Source organism: Lasioglossum baleicum, chromosome 15 (assembly GCF_051020765.1).
Source record: "Lasioglossum baleicum chromosome 15, iyLasBale1, whole genome shotgun sequence".
NCBI classification, from domain to species: Eukaryota; Metazoa; Arthropoda; class Insecta; order Hymenoptera; family Halictidae; genus Lasioglossum; species Lasioglossum baleicum.
Window position 1 is genome coordinate 10,714,446 of NC_134943.1, and position 11,589 is coordinate 10,726,034.

General features: G+C 40.1%; 3 protein-coding genes across 5 annotated transcripts; 2 read left to right on the forward strand and 1 right to left on the reverse strand.

Moving 5' to 3' along the window:
* The first annotated feature begins 654 nt into the window (after positions 1-654).
* On the forward strand, positions 655-6,315 carry LOC143216123 (uncharacterized). The gene is made up of 4 exons (XM_076438927.1): positions 655-884; positions 1,856-2,159; positions 3,663-3,940; positions 4,017-6,315. Exons 2-4 carry the CDS (start codon positions 2,077-2,079, stop codon positions 4,628-4,630), a joined length of 975 nt encoding a protein of 324 aa, XP_076295042.1. The 5' UTR covers positions 655-884; positions 1,856-2,076; the 3' UTR covers positions 4,631-6,315.
* Positions 6,316-7,227: 912 nt separating this feature from the next.
* On the forward strand, positions 7,228-9,492 carry Cpf2 (cuticular protein CPF2). Of its 3 annotated transcripts, none has more exons than XM_076438948.1 (3): positions 7,228-7,412; positions 8,049-8,382; positions 9,192-9,492. In XM_076438948.1, exons 1-3 carry the CDS (start codon positions 7,404-7,406, stop codon positions 9,338-9,340), a joined length of 492 nt encoding a protein of 163 aa, XP_076295063.1. In that variant the 5' UTR covers positions 7,228-7,403; the 3' UTR covers positions 9,341-9,492. The 3 variants fall into 3 exon arrangements, with proteins under 3 accessions (XP_076295063.1, XP_076295064.1, XP_076295065.1); XM_076438949.1 differs by having other exon boundaries at positions 7,265-7,412; positions 8,049-8,238; XM_076438950.1 differs by having other exon boundaries at positions 7,265-7,412; positions 8,049-8,223.
* Positions 9,493-10,022: 530 nt separating this feature from the next.
* Positions 10,023-11,514, reverse strand: Cpf1 (cuticular protein CPF1). Its single transcript, XM_076438956.1, has 2 exons — positions 11,358-11,514; positions 10,023-10,523 (listed from the first exon to the last, which is right to left on the reverse strand). The coding sequence occupies exons 1-2, from the start codon at positions 11,367-11,369 to the stop codon at positions 10,131-10,133; spliced, it is 405 nt and encodes a 134-aa protein (XP_076295071.1). The 5' UTR covers positions 11,370-11,514; the 3' UTR covers positions 10,023-10,130.
* Positions 11,515-11,589: the final 75 nt, after the last annotated feature.

Here is an 11,589-nt window from a genome sequence, read left to right on the forward strand (position 1 = left end):
ACAAGTTATATAGTGTTCGAAGATTACTTCATCTACCAGATGACGAATGTGGACAAAGTGCTATAGTCTGTTGAGAAATATCAAGAAATATGTACCACGAAGCTAAAATGTATCTATTTAGAGAGAAAGGGGGAATCGTCACCGTATCTCATTCTGTATAAATATTTATGAAATATTTATTTTATTACTGGTTCATTTTTACTTTACTCTTATTATTTTCAACAGTGCTAACTGATCTTGTCAATTATAATTTGGAAAAAGTACAATATCAATGTAGATGTTGATAATATGCATAATATGCAATCTGTATTTATTTCCTCACAATAACAACTCTCGTTGCCTCACAAGTTGCCATGTGGCAGGAATTCGAAAGGAATGTGACAGCAAGGCGTCTGATTGGGTCATTCCACTCTTACTTTCGATTCTAGCCAAATTATTGGCTGCGAGCGAGGGACAACTCTGAGGCACGGAGAGTATACATATATATATAGTTGCTAAATAATTGTTGAGCACATATTGGCACATATAGACAAATAAAATTGTACGTCTCGCTTCCATAATTGCCGTGTTCCTTTTTTTAGGAAGGTCAAACACAAACAAATACCACAAATACTACAGTTTCCTTTCTCGTTTCCCCTAGACTGTCCTAGTTCTTTTGGCGTTCTCTCGAAAACAGGAAATTTCCAACGAGGAAAAATATCGCTTCCTTTGACACAACACAAAACGACGTAATGTATGTCCAAAGCTTGTGTCATTCGCTGTGATCGGTCGACAACTGTGTCGTTTCAAAGTGTACGGTGTTACCGTTTCCAAGGCCTTACAAAAATAACGTAATTATGGGGGTACTAACTTCACGGAAGTATTCGACGCATCGTAAAAATCGCGTAAGTAAATATACACGCAGTTTACCTGTATGCATATCATCACAGAGTACTTACCTACGTCGTTGCAACGAGAAAAGCAATTTGTTTACACGTTAGTGTCGGAGGAAACGCGTGACGTTGAACGTTGTGAACTGTTTGTGATATTTTCGATTATTGTAGTACATATTCGAGTATACACACGATCGTTTGCTATGACATCGAATTGAAACTCGATAGCAGATCGTTAGAAGAAAACGCGCTTCGACGAACCTTTCACTTATTCGTTTTGTTATTGGTTTTTGCTCATTCGCCACAGGTCCGAATTTTCATTTTCTATGTTCTCGACCGTTCGTTTTTCTTGTCCCCCTTTTCCTGGTCCCGTGTGAACGTAAATCTCGATTCGTTGCAAAACGTAATAATTAGATTGCGGATTTTTATACATATTTATGAGGAAATTGGAAAAATCTAAGAATATCGTTATGATGTTTTCAATGTAATCAATCTATTAAAGGATTAAGTGAATTTCTATTTAATTCCTGCTGCCCAGAATCGTCGCAAAATATTTTTATTTTCCATAAAGATCCGCAGTCTAACATTGTAATTCGATTAAAGAAATCGATTTACATCGGCGAGAGCTACGGGGAATCGTATCGATCGAGAATTCAAGCGAAATATCTAAGCGAACACGTTCACGAGGTTGTCTTACAAATAGAAAAATGCTTTACAATAGGAAGAAGAGAACAGAGAATGTAATGAATGACCAACGTGAAGATTATTGGACAACCGTAACGTTTTAGACGGCGGTAAATACGAATAACGTGGTTTATTCGACCCAGAGAATTAATTTGTTCTCATCTACGGGACGAACAGAGAAACCTCGTATTTGTCCACTTCTGAAGCGCGTATGCGAACGCGGACACTTCTGCATAATACGATAGACTACGTAATTACTTACGTACGCACGCATGCACCGTTTCGTTTATATGTTGTAGGTCGGTAGAAGAGCGTGCAGACTGATTTCCTAGGAAAGGAGTCGTTCTGCAAAATTAAGTTTCAAGAAAATCTTTCTTACGAAACATTTTCGAACGGTATTATAACCCCATGCGTCGAAGTAGAAGTTAACGAAAAAAAAGGAAAGTAACCGAAAGGGAAGGAATATTGGCGCCTCTTACGAAAATCGTATCTGAGAAACGAAAATCTCGATAGCTACGCAATGGATTCGACGAGACCGGAAGACAGATCACTCGGCAGCGGATTATCTTTACCGCAATGGATGAAGGGAAAGATCGATAATAGGTACCTTTTTTTTTGCATCTGCTTTACAAGCTTTACTGTTTTACATTCACATTCCTAATAGACGAAAAGGCAATTGTGTAATTTTTTACTATGTCGTCAGGGTGATGATTCTGAACAATTTTTTCCTGTACATGTAACCGCCGCTCAGCCTTAGTTTTCGAGGTATTTGCGAAATACTGGACATCATTCTTCATCATCATATGTTATGAAAAAATTCACGCGGTATATAGATCGTCCGACAATTGTCGTGATATATCTGTAGAAACAATTGACAAGCGGTCGCGTCATGCTGACGCATACGCACGCACGGACTAAGGATAACTAAGGATAAGCGGCGGTTACGTGTATAGGAAAAAGTTTATCGAAAGCGGTGAGGTGGGAGTTTGGATGTACAATTACCGAAAAAAAGACCGGACGTGATTGAAGAAGATTGAATTTCTTTTCTGATTTGGTAACGATTGATTTCTTTGATCGTATGTATAGATTACTTTGAAAAAAATTATGGTTACTACTAATACTATTCGTATATGACACTGCAGGGAAGAATAGCAAATTTTGCGGCTATCTTCATGCTGAGTGTCATAATAACTAAATTTACTCTTGTAATAAATATAGTCACTGGTGTGCTATACGAAGTTACAAACAACAAGAAAAGCAAGTGCGTCTAAAATTTCTTCCTTGCAGCGCCGTATATGAATAGTTTTAGTAGTAACCATAATTTTTCAAAGTAATCTAAACATACGATAACAAAGATCAATCAAAGATTCATCGGAGGGTACGTTTTTGTATTTCGTACTTTAATAGATTGTAAACTTTTGATACACACTGTATACCAAATAAGAGAAGAAATTCAATCTTAATTTAATGATACGCGCTGTATTCTGGAACGAGTGAAAGAGGGAGCGAGTACGCGCGCGCACGTGTGAGCGGGAAAGAGAGAGAGAGAGTGAGAGAGAGAGAGAGAGAGAGAGAGAGAGAGAGAGAGAGAGAGAGAGAGAGAGAGAGAGAGAGAGAGAGAATATTTACGCGGAATGTGAGCATCGTGACTAAACAGCTGGTTGTGCAGGCCACTGCTGATAGCTATTCTTAGATGTCAGCGACACGACTGTTTTCGCGCGTTCGAATGCTCCCTCGTGGTTCAACCGCGACTCACATCGTTCGCTTCGCTCTATGCTCGAAAATCGAGTAAAAATTGAGTAACGTTTTTATCGCTTTTCTTTTTTTATTGTCTTCTTGTTCGCTGATAGTCCGTGACGTACACAATGCCGTAGCGTATGCAAGTTCCGAATCAATCGACCGAAACCAACGAATCCGAACATGACGTTTCCACTGGTACGATTCGCGAGCGATAGCCGGAGAGTTTAGCATATCGTACTCTCGATTCTCGACTCTCGACTCTCGACTCTCGACTCGCATTTACATACGTATCCTTTACGCAACCAACCCTTTATAGCACGATTATTTCTTTCGAATACTTTCTACCAGTCCTTCTCTGTTTCGCAGATTCGATTTCGATGACAGCACGTTCAGCCCGCCATCTCATGACGACAATTTCTTTTATATACGATATCCGAAGGCGCAGAACGAATTGCCAGTTTCGCAAGAATTTCGACCGATCGATAAAGTGTTCGGTGAACAAAATATCGGCTCATCGGCGAGTAATGCGAAAGCTGAACAACAACAGCTTGTTACCGAGAGTAAACGGAGTATTCAGGAGATCGACTTCAGCAAGCACCCGTTACCGTGTCAACCGTTTGTACCGAATTCAGTAGCTAACAAAGGTATTGTAGTGGTATTCGTCGTAGTACGCATTTACGTTGTCTAGAATCTAAGAGCATGTGATCTTGTTGATTTTAGGGAACGAGATCAAGCAAAATTCGAAGGCATTGTCGATCGGAAAAGTGATAGCTAAGTCTCAAGGTGTGGACGATGGGTTTCACAGTGAACCAGCGCTTTGCGGAAAATCGATTGTTCTTGTAGCCAATCAGATAATGTCAAACAAATTCAACAAAACGTTCGCGGCTGAACAGGCCGAGATTCAGCCGAAAAAGGGCAGCAAATCGTTGCCAGCTACACCGTTAGCCTCACCAGCAGGAAGTCCCGACAGTTCACCGAAACCACGTCGGCGCACGACATCGAATCGATACTTCACAGGCTCTTTCTTCCCTGATCGAGAAAAATATCAAGGAGGTTGGATCTTGGCGAGTATATTGGGACAGTCCAGAGAACTCGTTACCCCCAAGATCGAAGAGGAAGACGAGTCCAGCATCGACGCATCGTCGTCGTCGTCGTCCCAACCACCCCCATCCAGACTTCTAAGCCGAAAGAAATCTATATCTTCCCAAAATCTTACGTATGTAGGATCCGACGAGAAATCCGCTGCCGAGAAATCGGCCGTCCTCCCGAACGTATTCCAAGCGAAGCCATCCGAATTGAGAGAAATGAATTTTTGGTCTCCCACGTCTATGTAAACGAACACACTTCTTTCTCGCGCTTCTCTTTCTTTCTACCGGGTGTTTCGTAATTCATGGTACAAATTAAGTCAGGAAATAAGACGAAAATCAAGTATAACGAAATTGCGTGGGAGACTTCGTTTACAAGAAAATTTAATTTAAACATCAATCGAGTACAGGCGTCCTTAATATTAGGTTGGACGGAAAGTTCTGTCGTATTTTAAATAAATATTTTAATGAATTTATAATAAGTTCCATTATTTCTAACAACTTGTTGCCATCTTTCAGATAACCTGTCAATTCCTGTTTCCCGACTACAAGCAAAATTACTTCAATCGTCAAATACGACAGAATTTTCCCACGAACCTAATAAACAGACAGCGGATCTTTTTATGCAAAATATAAATTTTCTACTCGAATTGCAACAACCTAGAGTGAAGTAGATATTTATTTTTCTCTTAATACGTTTAACAAGTTGAAAATAATATTTAAATTCTTCTAATGTTTTTACTGTTTGAAAATGCACCTACTCATTTTTGTTATAAATGTATTAAATCCGCTGTTTAATAATAAATAACGTGTTTGTACACGGTACAACGTCAGGGCTTGAAAACGAAGCCTCCCACGCAATTTCATTTCTGATTTTCGTCTTATTTTCAGCCGTAGAATCGACCTCGCCTAATTTGTATTATAATTTATGAAACACCCGGTATATTACTATATTATAATATTATTATCGACACGCGATCCCGCAGCTAGGTTTCGCGGACATAGTTTCAGCGAATCTGTATATCCGCAGTTTCAGTTCTTCTCTCTTCGCACTTCTTTCGCCACTTCTTTTTTATGCATCGCTTGCACTTTTGCCACTCGTACCTCGGGAGAAACCTATGCTTTCGTTTACGTCTGTCGTATAGTTTGATATTTAGCATTAATGTCTCCTTTATCCAATGTGCTTTTATAGTTTGTCGCCTCGTCGCCTCCTAAACGTTTTCGATTGTTCATTGACATTGTACAACACGCAGATTATAAACAAACGAAACGAAGTGGTTGCACGATTCGAAATCTCCTTTCGAACTTTCCAACGTGCGAGGCAGTCGCTTTCGTTGCGCGTTAGAACTATGCGACAACTATTCACCCCTTCCCTTAGTTGATTATTTGATTTTAATATTTAATTTTAAATGATACGATAGAAGAAAAAGAATAATGTATATCGCGTAGGTCCCCATGGTATTAATTAATATTATTTTTATTATTATTATCACTATTATTACTACTACTATTATTATTATAATAATAATTATTATTATTCGTTACGCTTGTGCAGCACGAGTGATTATAGAATCCGTAAAAGAGCCTACTATTTGATAAATCCATGTAAGTAGCATCATTTTTTTAACGCTCTATCGATCGAATGACTGCATACCTTGCATTGCCGATATCTTATCGGTAATAGAAACGAAAACAAAAATGCGTATCGTATAGGCCAGATATGGAAATCGTATGACAGGAGGTATTACCGTGTTGGATGACATATCGAGGCAGTTTTGTATAGTGGACAGAACGAATCTTGCACATCGCCATGTTAGACTCTTTCGTCAAACTGTTAACGATAAAAGCGTCCGCAGCTACGGATCACACGCAAACCTACAACTTCTGTATTAAATTTTCCAAAGAATTAATAAAATCAAGAGTTTCCCATGCCAGCAACATTGTTACCTTGTATTTCTTTTAGAACACCGAATTCAATGAAAATCAATTTCAGTGCCTGGTGACAACAATACTTGCAACAATTTAATTCTTTTTATAGCAACCGTGTTCAAACTGCCAACAAATGTGATTTCACAACGTGATCGATCATTTTTTATCTACGCACGAAAGTGACAAGCTCAGGTAAGAAATTTCTCCTATCTCAAAACAAACGAGCTGGGTGGCTGTTACCGACAGATCGATGCCTAAGGGCTTCAATCAGAAAACGTAAAAGGCGGGATACCGGTTTGACAAAGTATCACATGTTACTGTGCCTTTGGCATGCTTATGAAATTACAAAGCTTTTGGCCGTGCTCGACTTGCTACACTTCGCCAATGTCGATTACGTAACTCGCGCAAACGACTACGACGCGATGAAACATTCCAATTCCCATTCCGGTTGCTCGTCCCGTTCTCGTTTTCGTTTCTGCGTTGTCTTTTTCATTCCCGTTTTCATTCATTCATCGTGTATGTACTTTTTGCGCAGAATTTCGTAATTTATTCGAATTTGAGAAAAAAGACATTCTATTCAGAAAAACCGAAGGTGACCCTCATATCTCGATAAAAAAGCAAAGTAATAAAAAACAGATCAGAGCACTGTGTGTCCCCCATACAACTTTTTGTTTGAAACATTTTTTCGTATAACAAATAACTTACGAGTTTTATATGCGTCGAAAAATATATATTACGTACTCCAATCACGTTTCGCAGTTAGGGGAGAAAAAATCGACTTCCTCGAGGCCAGAATGCAACACCGATTGCCCGAGTTTAGCAATTCGGTATCAAATGGTCTTCAACCCGACGAACGTAACGTAATATCGGCTGCGTATCGTTACGAGCCTATGCGTCTGTGTGTTTGCCTTTGGTCAGGGGACACTCGATACCGCGTTTTCGGGCTCGAAAAAATATTTCAAGTCTTGCTGATGGATAGGTTTACTAGCGCTCATGTATAAATACTCTGTCCGATTTACCATAAGCATTCAATTCGTTCTACGGTTTGCTTCTGCACAGTACAAGGAGAATCCGCTTCGATCTCTCTCTCATCATGTATAGGGTAAGTATACGAAGATCGAAGAAACGAAAATGGAGATATATTTTGAAAATGTTAATCTTCTTTTGGATTTTCCGCGATGGAGAAGTACAGTAAAGTCGCGATCTAGCTCCCATTCGTCTGTTCCGAGCAGGGACAGAGATCGTGTAGGGAAACTATTTTTTTTAAATATTGGCCCAGCTAAAAAAGTTGTAAAAATCAATTTTCACCATTGTTTTCCACGATTCCGACCAAATGTATTTTTCCAACATATTTATTAGACGTCATTTGCTAAAGTAATTCTTCTATGTAGACTTACCAGAGAAATTGAAGTCGTTTGGTCCATTCATAAAAAAGTTATTCTGATGTAAAGTGTGTGTGATCAGTAGACTGCGGATTTTATGCATCTATGACAAAAATGAGTAATAGATGAGTTAAAAGACTTTAACAGTGCCGCGATACTATTTTGACCATATCAAAATGATTAATGAACAAAACAAATTTTTACTTAGCTCCTGATAGATTGCAATTGACGTATAAAAACTTTATTTTGCATAAAGATCCGCAGTCTAGTGATCAGTTAGGCTCCTAACTATAGTAGCATAGATTCTAGATATTTGTGTTTGCATTGATATCGTGATTGTCACGTTCTCTTTCCAGTTCTTGGTGATCTGTGGATGCTTGTTGGCGGTCGCGCAAGCTGGTGTGATCGGCGGGGGTTTGCTAGCAGCGACTGCACCTGCTGCACTCGCGGTGCAACCGGCAGCTCTTCCTCTGTCAGCAGCTACGGTCGCGTTGCCATCCATCGCAACATCCACCTCTAATATCATCCGGGGTATCGGTAACTTAGGTGCCATATCAGCCTACTCGAAGAGCGTAGACACACCAATCAGTAGCGAAAGGAATGCGGACGTGCGCGTTAACAATCCAGGAATCGTGACGGCGACCGCTGTGCCCGCGCCAGTACTCACGCTCGCAAATACTGCTCTCGCAGGTACCTGATTCGCAGGGTGCCGTCAGTTTACTTTACAACTATAGTTTACCCGCAACACAATCCATCCTAATTCTTATTCTTTTTGTTGCAAAATCTACCGGTCCGCTGTCGTACAACGATCAAAGAAAATACTAGACAAATTCTTTGATTATAATCACATCGGAGGAGAACGCGAAAATTTATTCGTCGAAGATAGTCCTCGCGAACAAATTTCGGCTTGGCGCTTGGCAAACGCTTGCTGACACGCTTCCTTTATCTTTCCTCATTTTAATCGGTCCATTCTTTGTTTCCCGCACCCACGGTGTATTATAGAGGTGTCCAGACTTCCCTCAGAAAAGTCAACCTTACAGAGGTGCTTAGTAGTAACACCTCTATAATACACAGTTCACTGCACCGCACGCGCAGTTAGATATCTACTAACCCTTTGCAGTCGGAGCTATTTTAATTCGAACATTAAACATTTCTTCGTAACTAGAATAATTCCATTCTATATGATTTTTTTCTGGATATGAAATTACATACAATATTTTTAATAATGGTACAGCAATTTTGAGTGGTGACTCTGAGGCGCCATTAATTTTCAAGTTAAAATAGCCCCGACTGCTAAGGGTTAATCATTACACGGATTGAGATCCGGATTCGTTAGCTACACCTGAAATAGGGATCTCTAATATGTAATGTTAGGCTAATAATTGCGGCGAACTGATGAACTTTTTGATCTTTTCTCGATCCGCTTCTACCATGGCCATTTGGAACGATCTACGGTGATCTACGGCGTTCTACATCGATCTATGGTTTGACGGGTTTAGGTCCAGTGGCTCTTGGTGGATCCGCGCTCCTCGCACCCGGACTGACAACCGCAATCGCCGGACCAGCTCTATCTCCTCTGGGACTCCATGGACTCAATGGACTCAATGGCTTGGCATTGAACGGCTTGGGAGCGGTTAAGGTTCTTTAAAAACTACATGCGAACAGCCACGGATCGTGAGGGGCTTCGACGCTGTCAACCGCGCCCCTGATTCGCGGCGACAACCAATCGTTGCCACCACGCAAACAAACTACATGTCACAGAATGTAATAACCGATTAACGAATAAACATAAAACCCTTACGACTTCAGTTTTGCTTTGCTCCGTCTTGAAACTCCGTTACTCGGGAACCATGTATCCCTAGTAGCATTTATAATTGGGGCTGTACAGGGTGTTCGCGATCATTTGTACCAGCGTTTTTTTTTCGTAAACAATAAACACTGGGAAAAAACCGAAGAGGAGGAAGTTGCAGTATATTTTACTAGCAACACGACAGCATATCTCAATTATTTCTATTTTTAATATTTTTCTAGAAACAAAGATGACCTTCATTTTTTTAAAAATGAAATGCCACGTATTTTTTTACATTTTGAAAGCTGGCCGAGTTCATTCACACCGTGATCGTGATTTTTAATCTAGAGTGAATTTGCACACTGTCACCCTAATTCTTCATCTCGATTGAATTAGTTCTTCTTTTAAACACATCGATTAGCTGGCTTAAAAATATCTGTACACACCGTAAATTCAATATTACGTTAGGTTTTCGGTATACAGGGTGATTCTGGGAACTGGAACAAGTTATATATGATGGCAGAAGCATAAATTAGCCGTGTTCACGTTTCACGTATACTATATTTAATACATACAAACAGTGATCAATTAAAATCCGCGTACAGAGTCATCGAAGAATTCACAGTCAGATCTGAGAATCGACGAGCGATTACCAGGAATAAGATACGCCTACGGGACTGCTGTAGACCATGTGCGAAACAGCAACAGCCGGAGAGTAAGCAACGCCGAGGAGCGGGCTTGGATGAGCAGCAGCCAGGGGTGCAGCAAGAGGTGTAGCAAAAGGTGCTGAAGCGTATGCCAATGGAGCAGCGTGTGCATAGATAGCCGGGTTCGTCACACGAATATCAGATTTGCTGCTGCTAGAGAACGGGGTGTTGATTGTTTTCGATTGAGTCGCGATCTGCGCCAAATTTCCTGTGCTGCGGAGGATGTTGTCCGACGTTGATGTCAATGCTGCGGTAGTCAACGTATATTGACCAGCGGCAGCGTTCCAGGCGGCACCGGCGTCGCTCATTGCCAGAGCACAGGCGAGAATTATGATCTGAAAACGATAAGATGTGTAATTTAAGTATACATATTTCACTCGAATCCGTTCTTCTCTCTACTGAATATGAGTATGCGAGTAGACGAATACAATGTTATTATCCCTTTGCAGTTGGAGCTATTTTTTTTTTTAGAATAATTCCATTCTACCATTATTCAAAGTGTTGCTTACGTTATTAAATATGTTGGTATTTAATCAATACATAGTGGATTTTTGTGCAAAATAAACATTTTCTATCTGATTTGCAACAAACTGGAGTGAAATGGAAATTGATTTTCTTTCTAAATATGTTCAATAGGTCGAGAATAATATAACAGTACTTTTAAATTCCTCTAATCTTTTTACTGTTTTAAATTACACCTACTCATTTTTGAATAGGGGTTTGTGAGATCACAAGAAAGTCCTTGGCAGCAGTGTCGCCAGATGAGGGGAGGGAGCACGAATTGAGGGGAAAGGTTACCCTCTCTCTGTCAATATCGGAAGCGTGAGGAATAGCGTCGTAGAAGGGGAAGATAGAGTGGGGACAAAAGTTTTGCCGCGGGGACCTTCTTGTCATCTCACCACAGTAAGTACTGAATTATTCTAAGGCGGAAGAAATGTTTCATTTTCGAGTTAAAATAGCTCCGACATTTCTTCCGACCTAGAATAATTTCAATGTATATATCTTACAATTAGTAGAGAGAGATTAGATACCAACGTATTTAACAATGTGAATTATATTTTTTATATAATGGTACGGCAATTTTTAGCGGCGCCTCAGTGTCACCACTCGAGTGCTAATAAGGGTTAATATGTATATATATTTATATATGTATATGTAACAATACCAACCTTGGAGAACATGATGAGTCTGCGATTAGAGACGGTAAACGATCAGGATTCTTCGATGATGCTTGGAAGCGAATGTGTACCGATCATTGAACAGCCGAAATCTTATATAGTGCAAACGATCCGGCTGGAATAAAGTGGGGTACAAGGGCGTGTTTCGTGCCGATGACGAAAAACTTTCGCCGTAAGAATACGGCGTAATCTTAAATCGTTCTACCACGCCCGATCTTTCTTC

Bases quoted from the DNA above. Each gene is read 5' to 3' on its own strand.
- LOC143216123 (XM_076438927.1), top strand. From the start codon at position 2,077: ATGGATTCGACGAGACCGGAAGACAGATCACTCGGCAGCGGATTATCT. The intron at 2,160-3,662 runs GTACCTTTTTTT...TCTGTTTCGCAG, and splicing joins AAGGGAAAGATCGATAATAG to ATTCGATTTCGATGACAGCA. The intron at 3,941-4,016 runs GTATTGTAGTGG...TGTTGATTTTAG, and splicing joins GAATTCAGTAGCTAACAAAG to GGAACGAGATCAAGCAAAAT.
- Cpf2 (XM_076438948.1), top strand. The intron at 8,383-9,191 runs GTACCTGATTCG...TGACGGGTTTAG, and splicing joins CGCAAATACTGCTCTCGCAG to GTCCAGTGGCTCTTGGTGGA.